At 36.0% G+C, this 23,246-nt stretch overlaps 2 protein-coding genes across 7 annotated transcripts in view; both read left to right on the top strand.

Annotated features, from left to right (window-relative positions):
- The window catches only part of PCF11 (PCF11 cleavage and polyadenylation factor subunit), a 32,919-nt gene extending 15,436 nt beyond the window's left edge, over positions 1-17,483 (top strand). Inside the window, exons 6-16 of the mRNA XM_007490882.3 lie at positions 235-424; positions 530-1,013; positions 1,246-2,819; positions 8,112-8,211; positions 10,144-10,263; positions 10,624-10,732; positions 12,709-12,892; positions 14,186-14,341; positions 14,679-14,771; positions 15,116-15,151; positions 16,938-17,483. Of these exons, the coding sequence (XP_007490944.1) occupies positions 235-424; positions 530-1,013; positions 1,246-2,819; positions 8,112-8,211; positions 10,144-10,263; positions 10,624-10,732; positions 12,709-12,892; positions 14,186-14,341; positions 14,679-14,771; positions 15,116-15,151; positions 16,938-17,153 (3,262 nt within the window). The 3' untranslated portion in view covers positions 17,154-17,483. The remainder of the gene's footprint in view (positions 1-234; positions 425-529; positions 1,014-1,245; positions 2,820-8,111; positions 8,212-10,143; positions 10,264-10,623; positions 10,733-12,708; positions 12,893-14,185; positions 14,342-14,678; positions 14,772-15,115; positions 15,152-16,937) is intronic.
- A 4,971-nt stretch (positions 17,484-22,454) lies between these two features.
- ANKRD42 (ankyrin repeat domain 42) overlaps positions 22,455-23,246 on the top strand; it is a 175,765-nt gene continuing 174,973 nt past the window's right edge. For all 6 annotated transcript variants that reach the window (XR_001622318.2, XM_056794905.1, XM_016421956.2 and 3 more), the window contains exon 1: positions 22,455-22,677. Coding sequence is in view for 5 of the 6 variants with exons in the window: in XM_056794905.1 (XP_056650883.1) it covers positions 22,665-22,677 (13 nt within the window). In the remaining variant the exon portion in view is untranslated. The remainder of the gene's footprint in view (positions 22,678-23,246) is intronic.

Below are 23,246 nucleotides of genomic sequence, written 5' to 3'. Positions count from 1 at the left end.
AAACCCTTACTTTCTGTCATAGAATCAATACTGAATTTTGGTTCCATGGCAGAAGCGAGGCAAGAGCTAGACAACTGGTGTCAAGTGACTTGGTCAGGGTTACACAGCTAAGAAATATCTGACAACAGAGTTGAACCCAGGTCTTCTTGTCTCTAGGCCTGGCTCTATCCACAGAAATACCTGGTTGTCCCCTTAATTTAAATTTTAATGTTAATGTACTACATATTTTTTTAGCTTACAACAGGGTGAAGAGCATCAAGGACTTAGTAAATCACCTCATTTAAGACATAGAGAGAGCTGGGCCAGTGCTAAAGGAATTTTATCATCCCGAGCCCCTAAACAACAACATCGATTAAGTGTAGATGCCAATCTTCAGATTCCTAAAGAATTAACTTCTGCAAGCAAAAGAGAACTACTTAAAAAGGTAATTATGGTGATTAATTCCATAGTTATTACTCTTATCTTATGCTTTGAATTTTGTTTCTTTTTATTGAAACTATTTAATTCTCCTTTTTAATTTTTTCTGCAGGCAAATGATAGTTTAACATCTGGTGAAATTACACAGGATGAATTTCTTGTTGTTGTTCATCAGATTCGTCAGCTCTTTCAATATCAAGAAGGAAAACATAGATGCAGTGTATGGGATAGTCCTACAGAAGAAAATAAAGGTGGATTAAAAAAGAAACCTCTCTTATCTGATGCTGAATTAACCTATTATGAGCATAAAGCTAAGCTCAAAAGGACACAAGTTCAGCATTCATTTCCAAGACTTGATCTCTTGGATCCCGATATTTTTGATTACCATTTGACTGATGCTTTGTTGTCAGGAATAGAATGTGAACCATCCAAAAGTAAACATACAGGTAGGAGTAGTGGAGCACAATTTGATAGAAAAGAGCAATTTAGTGAAAGATCAAGGCGTCTTTCTCCAATATCTGGAAGCCGTACTTATGCTGAGAATCTTTCCTCCCATGATGGTCGAAGAAGACATGAAGAGCAAGTCTCTGCTAAAGGTACAAAGTATAAAATTATGATTCTTGAAATTATTTTGCAATCAAGGAAAAATGAATAATACACTTAGGTGCTGATGGATTTTAGTGTAAGAGAAATAATAGTTTGAATATTAATAAATTGAGTTTATTGATAAGTATTTACTTTTAGTGTTAATAGTAAAGGGATTTTTCAGGTGATTTGATGTGTATTCAGATTTGAGAAAGTTTAAACTTTATTTTCTCTCATTTTAAGGTGTCCGAGAAGAGCAAAGGTCTCCATTTGGTGAGCGTTTTGCACTTAAGAGACCTAGATATGAAGATTCAGATAAAACATTTGCAGACAGCCCAGCATCGAGATATTCAAGCCTCGATACAACAAATCAGAGACTTACAGCATTAGCTGAAGACAGACCATTATTTGATGGACCTTCTAGGCCATCTGTAGCAAGGGGAGATGGCCCAACTAAAATGATTTTTGAAGGACCTAATAAGCCAAATCCTAGAATTGATGGACCTCCAACACCAGCTTCTCTTCGGTTTGAAGGGTCACCAGGACAAATAGGGGGAGGGGGACCTATGAGGTTTGAAGGACCACAAGGTCAGCTAGGAGGTGGGTGTCCTTTGAGATTTGAAGGTCCTCAAGGACCAGCAGGGACTCCTTTGAGATTTGAAGGGCCACTTGGACAGGCAGGAGGAGGTGGCTTAAGGTTTGAAGGAACTGCTGGTTTGCGGTTTGAGGGTCCTACAGGTGGTTTGAGGTTTGAGGGCCCAGCTGGCCAGTCTGTGGGTGGTCTTAGATATGAGGGTCCTCGTGGTCAGCCTGTGGGTGGTCTTAGGTTTGAGGGACCTCATGGTCAGCCTGTTGGTGCTCTAAGGTTTGAGAATCCTCGAGGTCAGCCTGTTGGTGGACTCCGATTTGAGGGAAGTCATGGTGCCTCAGGAAGTGGAATTAGATTTGAGGGACCCCATGGTCAGCCAGGGGGTGGAATCAGATTTGAGGGCCCCTTGCTCCAGCAGGGTGGTGGTATGAGATTTGAGGGTCCCCATGGCCAGTCAGTGGCAGGTCTTAGATTTGAAGGCCAACATAATCAGCTTGGTGGAAGCCTTCGTTTTGAAGGACCACATGGTCAGCCAGGGGTTGGGGTCAGATTTGAAGGACCCTTAGTTCAACAAGGAAGTGGAATGAGATTTGAAGGTCCTTCTGTACAAGGAGGTAATATGAGATTTGAAGGACCTCTTGGTCAAGGTGGACCAAGATTTGAGGGATGTCATGCTTCAAGATTTGATGGTCAACCAGGTCAGCCATCTCTTTTGCCAAGATTTGATGGTTTGCATGGTCAGCCTGGTCCTAGATTTGAAAGAACTCCTGGTCAACAAGGCCCACAAAGATTTGATGGGCCACCTGGTCAGCAGGTCCAACCTAGATTTGATACAGGGCCTCAAAGATTTGATGGTCCACAACACCAGCAAGCATCGAGGTTTGATATTCCTCTTGGTCTTCAAGGTGCAAGGTTTGACAATCATCCTTCACAGAGACTTGATGCAGTCTCTTTTAGTCAGACTGGTCCATATAATGACCCTCCCAACAATGCATTTAATGCACCGTCACAAGGAATACAGTTCCAAAGACATGAGCAAATGTTTGATACACCTCAGGGACCAAATTTTAATGGACCACATGGCCCTGGAGCACAAGGTTTCTCAAATCCACTTAACAGAGCATCTGGACATTATTTTGATGAAAAGAATCTTCAGGGTCCACAGTTTGGAAACTTTGGTAATCTGCCCACACCAATTGCAGTAGGAAATATTCAGCCATCTCAACAGGTAAGTATTTAATTTTAATCTTAAATTACGTGGCCTACAAATGAGTTGAAAAGTTATATGCTTTATCATGAACTAGGAAAAATGAAGGAAGAAAGGTAGTAGGAAAATAATCCATAACTGGTCTTGTTTTGAATTTACGGATCCCAGATTTTAAGGCCAATGTTTGAAACTTTGAGGAGTGTAAGTTCATTGTGACTAGAGCTATTTAATTTGACCTTGAAATCCCCTAGTTGAAAGGACAGTTATGTAGCACAGTGAATAGCGCTCCAGAGCTGGATTCTGATGGACCTGGGTTCAAATTTGGCCTCAGACACTTTCCCAGCTGTATGAAATTGGGCAAATCACTTTCCTATTTGCCCTAGCCCTTGCTCCTATTTTAGAGTTGTTACTAAGACAGACAGTAAGGGTTTAAAAAAATCCCCTACTTGTCTATATTTTGGGAAGGGTTGGTTTCCTTGGTAGTTAAAGTAGAATTAGTGTCTTTTGTGGTTGATAGCTTCTATTCTGACCTGAAGATAAACTGTTGCTTTTATACTATCAGAAACCAGGAAACTGGCACTTAGGCATTTTTCTTTGGTGTTCAGGTAAAGTTCCTTACTATTTTGTGGGATTTTCAGATAGGTCTCCTACTATATTAGTAAAAATCTGACAAATTTAAGTATCCTGTTAGCTGATTTTTAGATTCCTTTGTCCTTTAAGGTACTTGTTAGTCTGCTAATTTTTTAAAAACTAGGACACTCATAATTTTCAGTACCCTTTTTTCTTTATTCTTGTTACTTCTTTTAACAACCCACTCTAGATAGTTAGCCCTCCAAATTGCTGTTTCTTTCTACCCAAGGCAACCTGTTTAATAACCCTTAATTTTCCATCTGTTATTTTCTATATCAGTGTTGGCAAAGGTTTTCAAGTTTGGGTGCTTGGGCAACTTCAAGGTGCCTGTGAGAACCCCTCACATTACCCCAGAGAGTGAAGGGAGGAAATGCTCACTTTGGGCAGTTGGACAGAGTTGTACAGGCCTGCAAAAAATGACCTTGGGCACTGGGAAGAGGGGGAACGGGGCAGCTCCCCAAGTGCCAGCTGGGCATAAGTGCCAATACTTTGCCAATGCTGTCCTATATTATAGATACTCCAGAGTATGTACACTGGGATTTCAATCTAATTAGCTAAAGTAATTCCTTTTTAACTCAATTGAATTTGTCATTTTGTCAGAATTCTCTTAATGAGAACTCCTGATAAGATGGCCTATCATTAATTAAAGTGATAATTTTGCTAGGCTCCAGTTAATTTAATTTGTGAAAACCCTTTCATCAGAAAGTAGGTTCATTATTATGGGGGGGAAAACTTAAAGTATTTGAGAATTTTCAAATACTTTTAGACATAGTTTTTATCTAACAAATACATGTTAAAGTACAAAAAGATTATTAAAAACTAGGCTCCTTAATTTGCTATTTGTAATTTAAATGAAGGAATTTTGCTATTAAGAGTTACTTTAAAATATAACTTAACATATCTCAGAAATAGACAAGGGAACTATCATTTCATTTAAAATTATAGTATAGTTATTGTCATGCTATATCAGAAATAAGTTAACCAGAATAAACATTCTCTAAAAAGTGAAATGCATGGTAAATAGTTAAAATACCATCCAAATTATAATTACATTTGGAGAGACAGATCAGCAACCATGGAATGAACAGTACTGTTTTTAACAGAAGGTCTGGGACAGGAGAGAGAAGCAGCTCCTTCCTTTATTTTATAGGACTTAAGAGCTTGAGGGTCTTTAGAGATTAGCTATACTACCTCAATTCATAAATGAGGCCATAAAGAACAAAATACTCAAAAGTTATGCAGGTGTTGAGAGCCAGAATTCCTGATTAGGTCCTTTTATCTCCAAATAGTGTTCTTTCAACACTTTCTTAATTATTATGTTTTCTTCCTAAAAGCTAAACTTATGTTCTCAACATTTAAATTTTATATGAGGCAGGAAGGAAAATAATGAAGGTAGCAATAAAAGTTGGATGAAACTGGGAAGAGGCACCTAGCACCTAAATAAAAAGCTAATAAAAAGGAGGCAGGAAAATATATGCCTGTGTTGATGTTAAATAAGAACAAATACAAAGAATGTATAGGTGTAGCAAATTCTCCATTAATCATATTTTTAAAAATACATACTCCTATGCAATGTATTTGAAAAAACTAACAATTAATGCAGAATGCAATGGCCTTATTTCAAATTCTAGCTTATTCACAACGAACTGTTAGGTTATATTTTAAAGTAACTCTAACAGCAAAATTCCTTCACTTAATGGGACCTTTTAAACAGGTAGCATTTAATATCAATAGAGGAAAAAAGATTTCATTAAATACTTATGAAAGGGCAGCTAGGCAGCACAGTGGAAAAAGTGTTAGGCCTGGATTTGGGAGAACCTGGGTTCAAATTTGACCTCAGGTACTTCCTACCTCTGTGACTCTGGGCAAGTCACTTATCCCAATTGCCTAGCCTTTGCCATTCTTCTTCTATTCAGAGAGATACAGTAAGGGTTTAAAAAAACAAACAACTACTCATTATATTCAGATAGATACAGTAAGGGTTTAAAAAAAAAACTGCTCATGAGTGTCCTTCTCATTACAAAGTAGTTTATTTTGCTACTCTAATGATTTCTCTATAGGTAAAATGGTCTAACCAGTTAAAATAATTCTTAATTTTATAATGGGAGATTAGAAAAAACAGAGGTGATTTAAAAAAAATGTTCAGCTTTCCTTCTCATCTTACTATTTAAGCCCACAAAAATTCCAAGTCCAAAATCATTCACCAGAATAGGATATGTCAACTTTTTCCTTAGTTTTTTGTTTTTGTTGGTTAAGCCATTAGAGAGAAGTTGGGTCTTTTAGCTTCTTGTTTCCTTTCTCTAGATTGTGCAGAGTGGGAATGTGATTTCTTTTTGTATTGTACTTATAACAAAAGATTGTTTGAATAAAGAATTTGATATTTAATGAATTAGTTAAATAAGGATTTCACCAATAATCCCAAGATTTAATTCTTAAAAAGACTTCTTTGCAAAGGCCCATATGTAGGTACATTCAGTATTTCTACTGTTTATTTCTATGCTAGTCTCTGTGGAGTAAATGGAAAAAACAGATTTCTTTCCCTCTTTGATTCTAAAGAGTTTTATGATCATATCTCTTACATAGGCTCAAAAAGGATGTTTTAATGGGAAGAAAACATTCTTTGCTAGATATCTTTATCAAGGTCATGCTCAGTAACTGAGTGTCCCCCACAATTCTTATCTGGGCCCTCCTACATCACTCTATCACAGATTCACATACTCTGTGCACATGATTTTCAGAGTTACTTAACCACCTTCTAGATTCATATCTCCTGATAGACATCTTGAATTGGATGTCATGTAGGCAACTTAAATTCAACATGTAAAAATCTGAATTTATTATCTTACCCCCTTCAAACTTTTCCTATTACTATCTAGGGCACTTTTCAAGCCGCTCCCCCCCCATCTAGGTGTCATTGAACTCCTCATTGTCTCTTCTCCAACATATTTAATCATTTCCTAAGTCCTGTAGTTTTTACTTTTGAAACACCTCTCTGGTATATACCTCCTGTCTCTCTTGACCTTGCCACCATTCTGGTTTGTAGGCCCTTTTTATTTCATTTCTTGATTACAATAGCATTCTGGTTTGTTTCTTATCCTCAAATCTTCCCACTGTAGTCCATCCTTCACTCAGCTGTCTTGGACTTGATTATGAACTCCACCCATCCATCCACCTGCTTCTATTACCTATGGGATCAAATATTAAATCTTTTGTTTGGCTTTTAAAATCCTTAAGAGCCTGCTCTTCTTCTTTTCCAGTCTTTTATACTTCACTCATCTATATGAACTCTGTGATGCAGTGGTACTGGTCCCTTTGCTGTTACTGGAGTAAGATACTCCATCTTTTCAAATTTCACTGGTTAGCTCCCATGCCTGGAATTCCTTCTTTCATCATCTCCCTTTCCTGGCTTCCAAGTCCCACATTTTATAAGAAGTCTTTTCCAAGGCTAGTGTCATCCCTCATTTGTTATTTCCTATTTAAACATACATTATTTTTATGCTTTCTTCCTCTTGGTTTATGAGATTCTTGAAAGCAGGGACTAATTCTTGTTTTTGTCTTCCTCCTATCCTCAGCCTTATTATGATGTTTGGCACATAGTGGTATTTGGCGATTCTTGTTGACTTGACACAAAAGAAATGAAATTGTCTTGACATCTAAGCCATATTTACATTATTTTATTTAAACAAAATTTGAAGGCCATTTTGGTATTTTTAAAACCTTACCTTCTCTCTCAGAATTAATCCTATGTATTGGTTCCAAGGCAGAAGAGAGCATAAGAACTAGGCAATGGGGGGTTGGGGGGTGTAAAGTGACTTGCCCAGGGTCACACAGCTAGGAGGTGTCTGAGGCCAGATTTGAACCCAAGACCTCCTGTTTCTGGGCCTGGTTCTCAATTCACAGAGCTAGCTACCTGCCCCTGTTTTGCTATTTCTGACTCCTTATGTAAAAAAGAAAGATCTTTTCATCTCAATGAATGAATTTTAATTCTCAATTATGTCTATGACAGTGTGTTAGTTATTGTTTAAGTAAGATGTTATCTAAAATTTTATTACACTTTATAACTTTTCCCTTGCCTTAACTTTGAACATTGGACTATGATTAAATCCAGTGTAGTTAGGAATTGGGTTTACTTACATACTTAAAAACTAACTGTATTCATTTCCAGGAATCAGAGCCATATAAAGATTGGTTTAGTGGTAGAAATCTTATAGAAAATCTTGTGGGTATTTTCAATCTTAAACTTTCTTTGGATAGTATCCAAGATGGACTGTTCTAATACTGAACCAAAAACTGGTAGTGAATTACTTTGTAATTGGGTTTCTGCATAAGAGTAGGAAAAGAGTGAAATATTAGTATTCAAATTCTTTTTAACATATTTGAAAGTCTTGATTAAATATGAAGTGTATTTTCTTGATTTCCACCAAATGCTGTACTTTTTCTTGCTTGCTTTTTATTTCAGTTATATACCTTCACTTGTCCCCCAAAACAAGTCCCAAGTTGTGTTCAAATGAAATTTTCAAACTTTATCATTAGAAAAAACTTTAATATAAGTTTATCATGTGACATCTGTGCAAGTTTACAACATGTATTTTAAAAATTTATAGGTGAAATAAGTACTTAAGTTTTTACATAAGTATGGAAATGAATGGTTACATACTTTTAACAAAATAAATTCTTTTAAAGGTTCTCTCTGGTGTTACTCAGCCTGTAGCTTTTGGACAAGGACAACAGTTTTTACCAGTTCATCCACAAAATCCTGGTACTTTTGTTCAGAATCCAGCAGGTATGTACTTCTAGAAAAAGTATGAGTATTTTCCTTGTTGATGAGTAAACCTTTTTCAGTGATGGGAAATGATGTTTTTGAGAGCATATTTTACTTCAAGGAATTCATATCTAATACATATCCAAGTCATATTTAAAAGTTAAATTTTTTGTTCACATACTCAGTTTGCCTTATTCATGGCCATTCACACTTTATAGGCAGAGATGATTAGCAATTAATTCTCTACTGTTGCGCTCCAAGAAGAAAAGCAGAAAACTGAGAAAAGCCAATATACTTGAGGTAGAATTATATAAATAACATGCCAATTACAATCTCTAATAGTCAATCAGGATTATTGTTCAGTCAGTCAATTAATCATTATTAAGCACCAATTATGTGCCAGGTACTGTGTTAAGCATTGGGGATACAAAAAGAGGCAAAAGAGTTCTTGCTCTCAGGGAGTTCACAATCTAATGGGGGGAGACAATAAGTGAACAAACCATCGGTTGTCTGTATAGCTTGTAACAGATATGTTAATTATATTTGTATCTTATTTTTGTATAGATAGAGCTTTTTAATATCACTTGTAGCAGATCTATTGGTTTAACAGCTATAAAATATAGTTCTTAATTTGAGTACCTTTAGAGTTAAGTGCCATATAGAATATATTAAGTGATATATCCCTATCTAGTTGATCACATATATATATATATATATATATATATATATATATATATATATATATATATATATATATAACTGATCAAGATCTATACCTTGTCTTGTAATTGAATGAAAAGACTTCCTATAATTTTAGATTTTGATATATAGTGAAAGGGAACAAAAAAATTGCCAGAACTCTAAGAATCAGGCCAACATAGCCAGTTAGCAAAGCAATTCTTTTGGTTCTGAATCAGCCATAAAAGAACATCTTCAGAAGTAGAACATCACACTGTGGTAAGACATTACAAAATGTGGGAATTGCTAAAGTCTGGTGACATGAGCAATCCTATCCAAATTCCATTTTATGTTTCTGGTTAATGTACTCTCTAAGCAGTCATTGGAATTAAAAGTTCAAAAGCATTTTGGCATTCTCACAAATTACCTCACAACAACTTGGTGTTGGATAGGCTGGGGAATTACCCTTTATACAGATGAGGAAACTGAAGCTCACAGAAGTTGAGTGACTTGTCCAAGGCTACACAGTACTGGAATTGTATTTTCATAGGTCTTCTGGCTTCTAGTCCTTTGTTCATGATATAAAGAATTGAGTTCCAAGCCTTTGATCAGAGATACATTATATACAAGGAGAATAGTTATATCCATGGCACATATTTCCTCTTGAAATTTTCAGAATGAAAAGAATTAGGTTAAGGTTTTTATTTTCTTGGCAAAGGGGGGAGGGGTAATGGTGGTGAGATAGGCATGGGGGCGTTGTAGTTTCTATGTAGAAATTTAAGACAGGGGTTCTCAATTGGTTTATTATAGTTAGCATTTTCATCTTTAAAGGTAACTCCAGGTTTTCTCTGTCTCTCACATTTCTGATAAAGGAATATAGTGTGGCACAGGCATTTTATAGAGAAAAATAGATTGTAAACCTGGCTTTGTTTTTCCTAGCATTTGTCATTGAACACATTAGTTAGAAGCATGTTTCTTTTGGTGGTGGGGGAGTAAAATACAGTTCTCTTGTAGAGAATTGGGGTAGTATGTTCCACTGATTCATTAACTTCCCAGTTAAGAACAGGAGGAGTAAAAGGGTAGAATGCTTAGTGATAGTGGTAGTGAGGTATCCCTCCAGAAAAAAAGGGTCTGGAAAACCTCCTGTTCTTTGCTTGTACACTTTCTTTGCTCATTGTTGGGGGTCTTCTTAAACAAAAAGGAAGCAATAAGAATTTAATAGATCTTACCTTTGGAAATTACTTTAAAGTGTACTTTTTTTCTTCCAACTTTAAGGTACTCTTCCACGAGCATATCCTGATAATCATCTCAGCCAGGTTGATGTCAATGAACTGTTTTCTAAACTGCTAAAAACAGGAATACTTAAATTATCTCAACCTGATTCAGCAACAACTCGTAAGTATACTTTGGTATTTTGACAACACAAATCTTCTTTGAATTGTGAATTAAAGACTTATGTTTCTTTATTCTTAGAGAAACTCTTTAAGAGTTTAGGTGCTAGGGAGGATATTAAACTATATATGATTTTTCATGTATAAATTATGTTTAAAACTATAACACAATTTGTCGAGAATCTTTCAAACTAGATTTTTCTAAAATTTGAGTTGTTGATCTTTGTCACATTAAAAAAAAAAACTAAACTGGCATTTTAACATGTTTAGAGTTTCATGACATTTGATTTTTCCCCTTTAAGGAAGTCATTTAAATATTTTCAGAATGCATTTTAAAAATCTGTATGTTCTTTTTAAATTAAAGAAGTAAATGAAGTTACTACACAGCCTCCCCCTGAGGAAGAAGAAGAAGATCAAAGTGAAGATCAAGATGTTCCTGACCTCACTAATTTCACAGTTGAAGAACTGAAACAGTATGTATAGTAATGACATAACCCATATTAATTCATTAAAGTCTTGCCTTGAAAAGTAATTATGCCAAAAAAATCACTTGTGCTGCTTATCATAAAATGACTCCACTTTATTATATTTCAAAAACAATTATATTTTTAAGATATTTTAAACCTATTCTCTTTTTTTTGCTGTTGATGATTACCATTATTGTATTTGAAGATTCACTTAGTAATATAATATGTACCCTACTATAGATGGCATGATAAGTTCAGTCCCTGTTTATGTGTTGGGTTTAAACCAAATTTTCTCTTTTGTATTTACTTTTTTCCTTTCTGATTTCAGGTCAGTTGTACTGATAGTATTTATATTTATATATAGGGTTGGAGACTGCTGGTATGAGTGATAAACTTTTAAGTATTGCTATTTATTTAGACTCTTAATCTCTCAAAAGAACGAGTATAAGGTATAATCAAAAGAGTTGATCCTGACCTGGGCTCAATTCCTGTCACTTAATAGATATGTGACCATAAGCAAGTCATTGAACCTTTCTGATCTTCAGGCAATTCTCTAAGACTATACACTTTATTCAAGTTTTGTGATATGTCATTGATTAAATTGACTAATTCTTACATTGACTAATTACTAGTCTTGATATGTTGGCATATAATAGCTCAACCACCACCTAAAAACTATGTAATCATTTTCCTGTTTACAAAGCTTTTTACCACCTAGAAGTCAGGGGAAAAAGGGCTAAGGATTTTAAATAGCTTTTGGAAACCTATTACTTAAGATTTCTTGTTCATTATCTCTCTTTTTTTTCATTCAGTCTTCCTAATTAGCCCTCTCATTTACTCTTTTCATATGGCTTATTTTACAGTAGACCTCTTTCAAATTGTAGCTTAGTTACTTAAATCTTCAGAAGCTCCAGGGAATGAAATTCTGGCTCTTGGGACCCACTATGTTGTCTACAGGCTTGACATTGCTTCCAATCTAAGAATAGCTTAGCTGTTGTTTTATTAGCTGGCAGGTGGCAGGGCTATTTTTAATCTGGAGTTTTAGAACAGGCTCACAACTAAAGGAAAGAGAGGGGGGCCCACAATATAACATTTGCCCAAGTTTTTTTAATCCAGGGTGTACCATGAGAATGATGTATTAAAACCTGTTGGCAAAGGGAACACCTAGGTGTCTCAGTGGATTGAAAGCCAGGCCTGGAGATGGGAGGTTGTGAATCAAATTCTACCACAGACACTTCCTAACTCAGTGACCCTAGGATATCATGTAACTCTGATTGCTTAGCCTTTACTTGCTTTTTTGCCTTGGAACCAAAATACAATATTGATTCTAAGACAGAAGGCGAGGGTGATTTAAAAAACCTGTTAGTAAATTGCAATGGATTATTTGGGAAATATGTATTCTGAGGATCCATGCCATAGTAGAAAGTCTTAACTTGGGTTCAAGTCATACTCAGAGATACTTTCTAGTTGCATTTCTTAGAGGAGTTTTCTAATCTGTAAAAAGGGGAAGGTAATAATACTTGCATTATCTACCTCATAGAATTTGTAAACTTTAAAGTATTATTGTGAATGTGAGTTATTTATGTGAATTGGTCCAGAATGAAAGCCATCCATGCCATTCTAGAAATCCTTTTTAGAGGATCCACTCATTGTACTGGAGGCTTTCCTATCAAGTGTAATATTTTGTGTTGTGTACCAGTGCAGCACTGGCTTTTCAGCTCTACTTGTTTGTATATGACTGGTTCACCTCCTTTTCTAAACTTCTGTAATCTGTTTTTTTTCTTGCCATTTTTTAAAAATACAAAAGCCATCACTGGCAATATTTTTTGGCCTTTTCTCACCATTCATCTTTCTATTGCCACTATTATCATAATATTGAAGAATATGATTATAATTTGTGATATTTTTAGTATGAAAATAAATTATAATAATTTTAATTTACCTTATGAAAACTGCAAGGATGCTTTTTTCTTTTTAAATAGGCGTTATGATAGTGTTATAAATCGACTATATACTGGTATCCAGTGTTATTCTTGTGGAATGAGGTTTACAACATCACAGACTGATGTCTATGCAGACCATTTGGACTGGCATTATCGACAAAATAGAACTGAAAAGGATGTTAGCAGAAAAGTTACTCATAGGAGGTGGTACTACAGTTTAACTGTAAGTAATCTATATATAGTATATTTTTTTATTTTTATCATAGCATTCAAGTGAATTTTTTATGATTTTGTCTTTGGGAAATGAGTATGGATATATGTATGAAGATTGAATAAATAAATAAGCTCCTTAAGGTTGGGGAATATTTTCTGTTTTTGTCTTTATGACTAGTGCTTACTTAGCACAGGGATGGTTAATCAAAGTTTATTAAATTGAATACTTTTGCTTTCTAAAACTCACCTATAGTTTGTTAATATTCTGAATGCATTATGATCCTATATGTAAAACTGATATTTAGACAAGCTTACCTTAATTCTGGTATTTTGAAATAGTTAAAAAAAATTAGAGCTGAAAAGAGAATTTTTAACTTTTTTGTGTCATGTACCCTTTGACAATCTGGTAAAATCTGAAACACAGGATTACAAAGGAAAGCAGTCATGTTGAAACACTCATATCAAAATACTTTGAAAACTTTAAGATTCTGGGTTAAGAATCCCTAATCTAGTTTGACTTCCTCACTTCCTAGTTAGGAAAATGTAATTGAGAGAGATGGAGCCATTTGCCTCAAACTAATAGATTAGTGGTAGAGCTTAGGCTAAAAATCTGAAGTCTCTTTATTCTGTCCTTTGAACACTGGACTGAAGAAAAAAGAGCAGCATCATGAACAACAAACATTGCCCTGGAGCTAGAGACTTGGGTTATGGTTTTAGTTCTGCTGCCACCTAGCTGTGTAAACCTAAAGCAAGTTACATAATCTGGCTAGGCCTGAATTTCCTCATCTTTAAGGATTAACAAATGATTTTACATCACTTACATTTATATACCTGGTCAAATACATATATATATATATATATTTTTTTTTTTTTTGCCATGTTCAAAGATTTCTCATTACTTAGAGGGATATTCTTCAGGAGATGAAACTCTCAACTTTGTCAGACATGTTCCCAAAGCTTTTCCCATTGGTTGAGACTCCTACAGGAGGGTTCTATTTGAATAAACTTTGAGAACCCTGGCTGTCTCTTTTCTGATGGTATAAAGGCAATGGTGTCAAACTCAAATAAAAATAGGGCTACTAATTTGTAACTATGGATCCTTGTGGGCCATATACCAACATGGTTTTAAAATGTAATATCTGTTTTATTGTCTTTTTATTTATTTTGTTTAATATTTCCCAAATGCATTTTAATCTGTTTCAGGCTGCACAGGAGTGCTGGTGACATGTTGATACCCCCATAAAATGTTAGCACTCAATGGAAGAAATAGTATTTTAATTGTTTATGTTAATCTTCTTTTAAGGACTGGATAGAATTTGAGGAAATAGCTGATTTGGAGGAACGTGCAAAGAGCCAATTCTTTGAAAAGGTACATGAAGAGGTTGTGTTGAAAACCCAAGAAGCTGCTAAAGAAAAGGAGTTTCAGAGTGTCCCTGCTGGACCAGCTGGGGCAGTAGAGGTAAGGGAAGCATGTATGAAAGTTTTTACTCCTGATCTACACTGAGTTTCAGAAAGATAGGAATAATGAAGTTTGGTTCTATTACCTTTTTGGTCTTCACACAGATCTCCTTTTACTGTGTGATTCTTATTAGGAATTTAAAAAATTTCTAAGAATTCTTAACTGATGTGTACTTTTGCTAAAAAAGAAACAGTTTTGTAAAAATTATCATTTGAAATATTATAAATTCTCTTAATGACATTTATAGAACTGTTAAATTCCTTCTTATACTTAATGAAATTATTTTGACAGTGGGATTACTAGCATGTTATCTTTATTTTATTTATCCTATTTTCAGAGCTGTGAAATATGTCAGGAGCAATTTGAACAATACTGGGATGAAGAGGAGGAAGAATGGCATCTAAAAAATGCTATCCGAGTAGATGGAAAGGTAATTTTGCATCCTCTTGATGTTAGAAGTACTGAAAATGTGTGCAGTCATTATTTTTGGTTATTTGGAAATGTAAAGCTCATAATTAAGAATTTTAAAATTGGATTGTGACAACAAAATTAGTATGTTTTTGTATTTCATTATTGTGTAACACATCTTAGTATCCAAAATATTGGTGACTATATTGTGAGAGGGAAGAAAAAAGTAACTTAATTTCTAGCTACTTAATAATTAAGACTAAAAAAATTTAGTAGATAAAATTTCTTTGCTCAGATTACTTTCATTTGCAATAAATGTATATGTGAAGATAATAAACATAACTTAATTCTTCCTCCTTGTTTCAGATTTACCATCCATCATGTTATGAAGATTATCAAAATGTAAGTTCTTTTGAACTTGTTTGGTTGTGTTTATATATTAACATAAGGCAAATTCATGTTAGTTTTTCTCTTAAGTAGTTTTCCCCTAGTGAAATATAAAATACATATATTTATTTTTTCTATTTTGAGGCCTGAGAATGATTGTTTATGAGAATGGTAGAATTGGAAAAGAATTTTCAGTAACAGATTAGATTTGGAGTCTTGGATACTAATAAGGACTTTTTTCCCCATGTCTTTTGTTTCTAGCATTTTAAATGTTGATATATCAGAAGGGGGAAGCAAAGGTAGAAATGGAGTTGAGAGACTGATATAGTAAAGAGATCAATAGGGTTTTCTTTTTCTAATTTTGGTAAAATAATCATGTAGAGTATGGGATATGAGATTGACCTCTTGTCCAAATCTTAACTTGATTTATGGTATTGTAAAAAGGTATTTAAGAAACAAACACTGGTATAAACATCTTATGGCTCTTGTTTGTGCTGATGATTACTGGATCTTTCCCCAGCTCTTCCTCCTATTTCTGATCTTTTTTTTGGTTAGTTATTAGGTTTTATTTTTCCCATTCTCTACACCTATTAAGCCCCTAAATTCTATTGACTTCACCTTTTGCCTTGTGTCATTTTAATTAACATTACCACCTGCCTTTTTTTTTTAAAGGCTTTTGAAGCCAATCTAGTATAGACTAAGAAAATGGGTGGGCTTTTTAAGGAGATCCCATTTCTAGTTGTTTTCTGTGTGATCTTGGTCTTAACACAACTTCTGGGCCTTACTTTCTTCATGTAAAATGTAGTCTTTTCTACCTCTTAAAAGTTTGAGACTCTAATAATAATTTTTAAAAACTAATCTTTTCCCCTCCATCTTAAATATTTCTTCTTGATGCTTAATTCAATTATTATTGTCATATAAGTCTCAACTCCTTCCCGGCATTTTAGGCCCACAGCCTGGTGTGATGGAAAGAATTTTGGCTTTGAAAAGGGATAGGATTTAGGTCCAAAGCCTCCCTCTGCCATTGGTACTAGTCACTTTTTTTTTTCAGACCTCACTTTCCTTATCTGTAGAGTTAAGAGATTGGACTAAATGAAATCTGCATTTTCAGTTATCACTCACCTCTCTACCTCACTCACCTGTCCGAATGCATAGCCCATGTTCTAGCCAAACTCAAGTTTCTGATATTTGAAATGGCCTTTCCCATACTTTGACCTGCTGAAATCGTACCCTTCCTCGTAGGCCCAACTAAAATGCATCTTTATCGATGAAGCCTAAAGTGAATATTTCCTTTGAGCTCTTCTAGAATAGTATGGGATACCTATTTTCCTTCTTAAATGGAAACCTGAGGATATTCCAGACCAACCTGTTTATTACTCTGTAGCCATTGGCATAGTTTTTGTTGTTCTTTTTGGTCCCATTTGGAGTTTTCTTAGCAGAGGTACTGTAGTGGTTTGCTGTTTCCTTCTCCAATTCATTTTTTACATGAGGAAACTGAAACAAACAGGGTTAAGTGATGACTTACCCAGGATCACACAGCTAGTGTCTGAGACCAGATTTAAATTCAGCAAATGAGTTCCTGACTCCTGGCCTGGAACATTGTCCACTGTACCACCTAACTGCCCAGACATGATTCTTAATGGTACTTATTGTTAGCACTTTGGCGAGAGCATAGGGAAGGCATTTCTGTTATAGCTTATGTAATTTTTCCTCCAATTAATACAATTTAGATCTGTAAGAAATTTAGCATTGATAGTTGTGAACATATACTAATAGTTGGGTGATACTCTTAATTTTGTAGACGTCTTCATTTGATTGTACACCATCTCCCAGCAAGACACCTGTTGAAAATCCCTTGAATATTATGTTGAACATTGTCAAAAAAGAACTGCAGGAACCCTGTGAAAGTTCCAAAGTTAAAGAAGAACCAGTTGATGTCCCACCAGCCTGTACAGATGAAAGCGTAGCTATATCTACTGAAATTAAAACAGAACCTGATACAGTTGAGTCAGTTTAAATAAAATGAGAGGTATGTTTTTCTTTAAAAAAAAAAAAGGAGCTGCTGTGTTATAGTTGAATCTAGAAGGTGAGGAATTTTTATATATGTGTATATATATATAAGTATATATATATAAATTACTTAGCTGAGGCAGGGTCCTTAGCTATCATTTGGTTAATAAATACATTTTAGTATTTGCATTTCCTACTGCCTGCACAGTTTCAGGTGCTCGTTGTGTGAAAGTTCTGTAGATGCGTGCAAATTTAACAAAATGAAATTGTATGTGTAAAATATGTACAATTTTCACTTGTGGAACTGTAAATTATAAATAAAAATATTTTTGCTATCCATGGAGTGTAATGTTTATGCACACCATCAAATAAAGACAGTGTTTCTGTACTTTTTATTGGGTGGAATTAAACAGCGACCTCAACATAGACCTTTTTACTAGTAGCCTCCCATGATTAAAAAAGAAAACAAAAACCAAACGAACCTGAAGTTAATTTTCATCCATCAAAAGAGGGGATATCAGCACTGCAGGACCTTTCTCAATAGTAAAGTCTAGATTTCAAAAAAAAAAAGTTTTAAACTCAACAGGACAAACTTGCATACATATCCAGATTATTTAAAAAACAAAAACCAAAATGTCAGTTTGACAGAAACAAATGAAGCAACTTTTATTCTTAAAAGTGGATACCAGTGCCATCAAACATTTAACAAACAAGTATATTTAGTAGTTGAAGGTGATTTTTATGACATTTTTCAAACTGTCAACAATTTAAAGCAGATGAACATAACATTTTTTATTTTAAGTCAAAGGGGAAATGTAAGAATGTTCATTTTGAAGCATGGTTAATCTTTTCCTTTGTTGATTTTGACTGGATTAGATGATAAATCAGATACCGTGAGATGTTAATATTCATACATGTAATAAATAGAATGATGAAGTAACTGAGGTTGTATCTCTTTATTTCATGAGTGGCTTTAGAATGTATGACTAAATTTTAATCTATGAATTATACTTTAAGATACTATTCTGAATAAGAATCAACATTGTGATTAGTTGGAATAAGGGTGCCTCTTAAAATACTAACTACAGTCTTTAATAAGAGGTCTTTAACATGGGCCCCACAGATCCATCAAGCTAGGAGAAAGAAAACATCTTTATTTTAGTAAAATTGGTTTCTGTTTAAATCCTATATATTTTATGTTTTGAAAAACCTGAGAAAGAGATTCATAGGTTTTACCAGGCTGCCAAAGAGATCCCCAACACAAAAAAGGTTATGCACTATTGCCTTATGCCCTCACCCCCAAATAAATTCATATCAACCTTCAAACATTACAAAGAAACCTTAGTGTAATCATACTAGAAAAAAAGGATCTTATTCAAACATTTTAACAAAGGGGGAGATTTGTCTTAACTTATAGTTTGTCTTTTTAAATGACAGCTAGTTCTTAATTTCTTAGCATGTTTTCATAAACCTAGAACTAAAAGCTGTCATTCATGTTTAACCTCACTTTGAAGTCTGGTTTAAAAATTGTTCTAACGGTGTGAGGAAAGTTTTTCCTTCAGGATCATTTCTGTGATTTTCTTTTGTATAGAGACAGCTGAAAAATTTGTTCTCATTCTCTGCAATTTGTACTGTTTAGTTGCCTGGATGCTAAGAAGTTGGGTGACATAGTTCAATGTCATTGATGGGACTTATGTTTACAATTAAATGTTGGTGTATTAGTAACTCACATTTATTAAATACTATAATTCAAAACAACCCACGAATTGCTAGCCATTTTACAACTTGAAGGGATCTTTTGGGCCACACCCAGTTCACTTTCAGTATTATGTGGCAACCTTTGCCAATTGGCAAGTATGAAGTCAGATCTCATTCTTTCACATGGTTTTTATCAATTTCAATTCTGAGAACTATTTGTATCTTTTGATCCTATTGGATGGATCTTGGCTATGTATATGTTTCTGCTAATTTCCTACTTATCTTTCCATATCAGACCTATCAGGTCTTTATCATTCCTTTTACAAATAAGGAAACAGGTGTAGCAGGTTAATTACCTTGTTCAAGGTCATACCCTTAATAGTGGAACCTGGACTTAAATCTAGTAGAGATTCTGCCCTCAAGGAGCTTACATTCTAAGGAGAGGGATATAATATGTTCACAGAAAATAAGTAAATGGTTCACTGTCTATCATTAGGCTGGTACCCGATCTCCACTTGCATAAGGTTTTTAAGACCCCAATATAACCATATGTCATTTAGGGAGGTATTTTTGTGGGGGGGGATTAAGTGGCAGATAGAGCTATAAAGGGAGGGAACCTTGCAGGCCATCTAGTCTAACACTTTTGCATCTAAAGAAATAGGTATAAAAAGGGTTAATTAAGTACCTTGCCAGAATGACAGCTATTTAAGTATCAGGGTCATTATTTGAACTTGGGTCTTTCAGATTCTGAGCCAATATGCCATGATGTTTCACTGATTTTTTAAATAGCACATTTAAGTGCTCAGTTGAATGACACTGTATTATCTCCTGGCTTACATCAAAATTGACTAAAGAGACTGGGATGATAATTAGAACTTCTGAATTCTATATAATGAAGTAACTGCCCAATGGAAACAGGCTGGTGGTAAATTGCTAAAGAAATTTTCTAACATGTCAGTAGGTAAGCTGAGCTAATACTGCCTAAAATTTTAAGATGGAACTAAAAGTTGTTTCTTACACTTGTACATTTTAAAATAATGTCTTTACACCTGGTATGATAGGTAGATAGTAAGAAACAGGATAAGGGGTAGTCAAAATTTCAATGGAAATGTACCATTGTCCTCACATGTCACCTTGAAGCTTAGAGCCATGTTTGACTTATCTTTCTTGATCTTTTCTCAGATTAGGTCAGCTAATCAATCCTAACTTTTTTTCTTACTAAATATCTCTTCCACTATATTTCTACTGCATTTAGATCCTTCAATCCTTTACATGGGGATTACTAAGAGAAAAGCTGTTGCAATTGCTTGGATTCCTGACTCCACTCTTTATACTGTATACTATCATCAGATTTCCTTAAATATTGCTGCCGTTAATTATGCTACTCTTCTGCTAAGAAGCTCCACTAGTTCTCTTATTTCCTACTGAAAACAAATCAAAACATTTCTGCCTGGCTTTCTATATTCCATAATCTGGTCTTACTATCCTTAAGGTAACTCCATTCCATGCTCTCTTCATTTTTATAAAAATGAGTCTAGCTATGTTAATTCTCAACACCATACTACTCATGTTCTCAACTTTTTTCTCTCTTTACTCTGCTTAGAGTAAATAGAATCTTAGTACTGGAAGGGTCATTATAGGTCATCCTTTTAAAGAAAGGAGTAACAGTTCACAGCAATAACTAATGATGAAGTCAGAACCAGAACATTGCCATCTTCATTAACCCAGAGCTCTATTAAACTACAGTGCCCAAAAAGCATTTTTCTTAACACTTAAGGTTTGCAAAGCACTTTACAAATATCTAATTTTGACCTCACAACTGTGGGAAGGAAGTACTATTATTATCAATTTTGTAAATGAGGAAATAAGCAAATAAGTAAAGTATCAGTCAAACAACTAAGTCAGAGGACAGATTGGAACTTTGGACTTTGTGACTCCTGGTACCTCTGACTGGCTGACTTCTAATGATCCAATTATGATCTGTTAAGTAAAAGCTACTACTTCAAAACATGCCTTGGACATTTAGTTGTGTAATCCTGGGCAAGTCACTTATCCTTGTCATCAGTTTCCTCATATGCAGAATGAGAATATATAATTATCTAATATCTAAGGCACAGGATTGTAAGGATCAAATTAGATAATTTGCAAAATTGCAAACTTTAAAATGTCACAAATCCTAGCTATTTGTATTATTACTATGTAACTGATACTATGGGAAGTGGGAGATGTAAGAGCAATTTTAGTAAAAATGAGTTTTGGTCTTCCTTATTTTCAGCCCTAAATTTATGCTTCTAAGATATGGTCTATAGAGACAGGGTGGCTTCAGATCTTGTAAAAAGGATTACAAAAGAAGAACCAAATGGATGGCACTGGTTAGGCATTTAGTTGTGACCTAGTATGAGGTTTTCTTAGCAAAGATACTCCAATGGTTTGCTATTTCCTTATCCAGTGGATAAGGCAAAAGAATGGTTAAGTGATTTGTCCAGGGTCACACTGCTAGTGAGTGTCTGAGGACATATTTGAACTCTGGTCTTTCTGGCTTCAGGCCCAGCACTCTATCTTCTAGGTCACATAGCTGTGTGGCACACAGTATATTAAATAAGTAGCTATGACCATGGATAAACCACAGCTCTAAATCCTATAATTTCTATCGTCCATTGCCACTTTGATTGTGTTCAGGTCTCTATAATTTATAAAGAGATTTCACCACTATTACCTCATCAGGTCTCCCCTTTCAAAGGGGGTAGGCAAGGCCAGTGAGGATAATATATTATTCTAGGTGGCATGGACAGAGTTGTTAGATTTGGGGCCAGAAAAACCTTGGTTTGAATTCTGACTCAAAACACTACTAGCCTGTGTAACCTTGGTCAGGTCGTAACGTTAGTATTGGATCAAAAGTAAGAAAACGTGTAAGAAGTTTTGCAAAACTTTGAATTACTCTATAAATGCGAGTTAGTCAAGATTTTTTAGGAACAAATGGACTTTGGAGAACATCTAGCCCAATCAACACCTTAACTTTTTAGAAAAAGAAAGTGAGGTCCAAAAAAGTGTGCGACTTTTCCTAAGTCTATGAACTGGGGACAGGATTGGGATTTCAAGTCAATTTTTCTGACCCCAACTTCCGCAGTCAATCTTTCTTCTTACCTCCCCCCCTTCCGGTTTCTTCCTCTTCCTACCACCCTTCCTTCCGCTGGGTGGTTCAACCACGTTTTACCAGGGAAGGAGGCCAGGCCCTGAGGGGTGCAATGACTTCCCCGAGGTCACACAGCTACGAAGCGGGCCGGACGGAGCGAGGCCGAGCGCCCGCCCCAGCCTGCGCCCTCCCCGCTCTACCACACCGAGCAGCTCCCCGCGCCCCACCTTCGGCCGGGCCAGGCACCTACACAAGGCAATCCAGGCCGTCCCAACATCGGCGCAGTTCACACAACCAACGTCTCTGGACGAGACAGGAGCTGTCGAAGGCCGCCCCCACCACGATTTTTTGGGCGGCTGAAGTGAAAATCCTGAGGCCGGCCGAGGGGCGGCCCATCGGGACGAGTTCCTCCTCACTCAAACTCCCAGAGGAAAGGACACTCGGCCCCAGGAGACGAGGGCGGGGCGGCGTGGGTGTAGGGGGAAGGGAGAGGAAGAGTTGTCGGTCTTCACGGAAGCGGAAGTGACGTATACACCCCGGACGTTTACCTGTTCCCGTGGCAACATAGATTTCTAGCTAGGTAGAGTTGGAGGCAGAAAGCTGGAAACCGAGTTCACAGTGAGAGACTGCGGTGGCGCCCAGGGCGTCAAGGAGTCGTCGTGGTCTGAAGATTCCTCCTTTGCGCCCATGACCGTCTCGAGTGAGTCTGCCTCGCTGGCCACTCGGGGACACAGGCTCCTGCAGGGAGCCTTAATGCTCTTGCTGGTGGGCTTATGTGCTTTCCCTCTTGGAGTTCTTCCCCTTCATCTTTATTTCTGTTCAAAAATTTTCAATGTCCAACTCCCCTTAGAATCTAGAACAGTAATGGTGAACTTATGGCAAAGGTGCCAAAGATGGCTTACAGAGTGTCCCCCACCCCTAACTAGAAAGGCAGAGGGACTTGGGCAGAGCTGCTCCCTTCCCCCACCCCACCACCATTCCAGAGGACTTTTTTTACATCACCTGCTCCTCTGCCCAGCAGCCCAATGGGAGCACACAGGGGGAAAGGTGAGTGGCTCACAGGTAGCAGAGCTGGTGGAGAATAAAGTGCTTGGACTGGGCAGGGCCTGGCACTCTGTCTCCAAAAATTTCACCATCACTGGACTAGACGTATCCCTCCTTCCTACCTCTGAGAAGATGTATGTGAGATTTTTTTTTTTAATTGGAGTTCTGTGAACCTTAGTTGCAGCTGCTGTTATTATTTTTATAATCCGACCCCATTTCACCTAA

Source organism: Monodelphis domestica, chromosome 4 (assembly GCF_027887165.1).
Source record: "Monodelphis domestica isolate mMonDom1 chromosome 4, mMonDom1.pri, whole genome shotgun sequence".
NCBI lineage: Eukaryota > Metazoa > Chordata > Mammalia > Didelphimorphia > Didelphidae > Monodelphis > Monodelphis domestica.
This window is presented reverse-complemented; position numbering and strand designations above follow the sequence as displayed.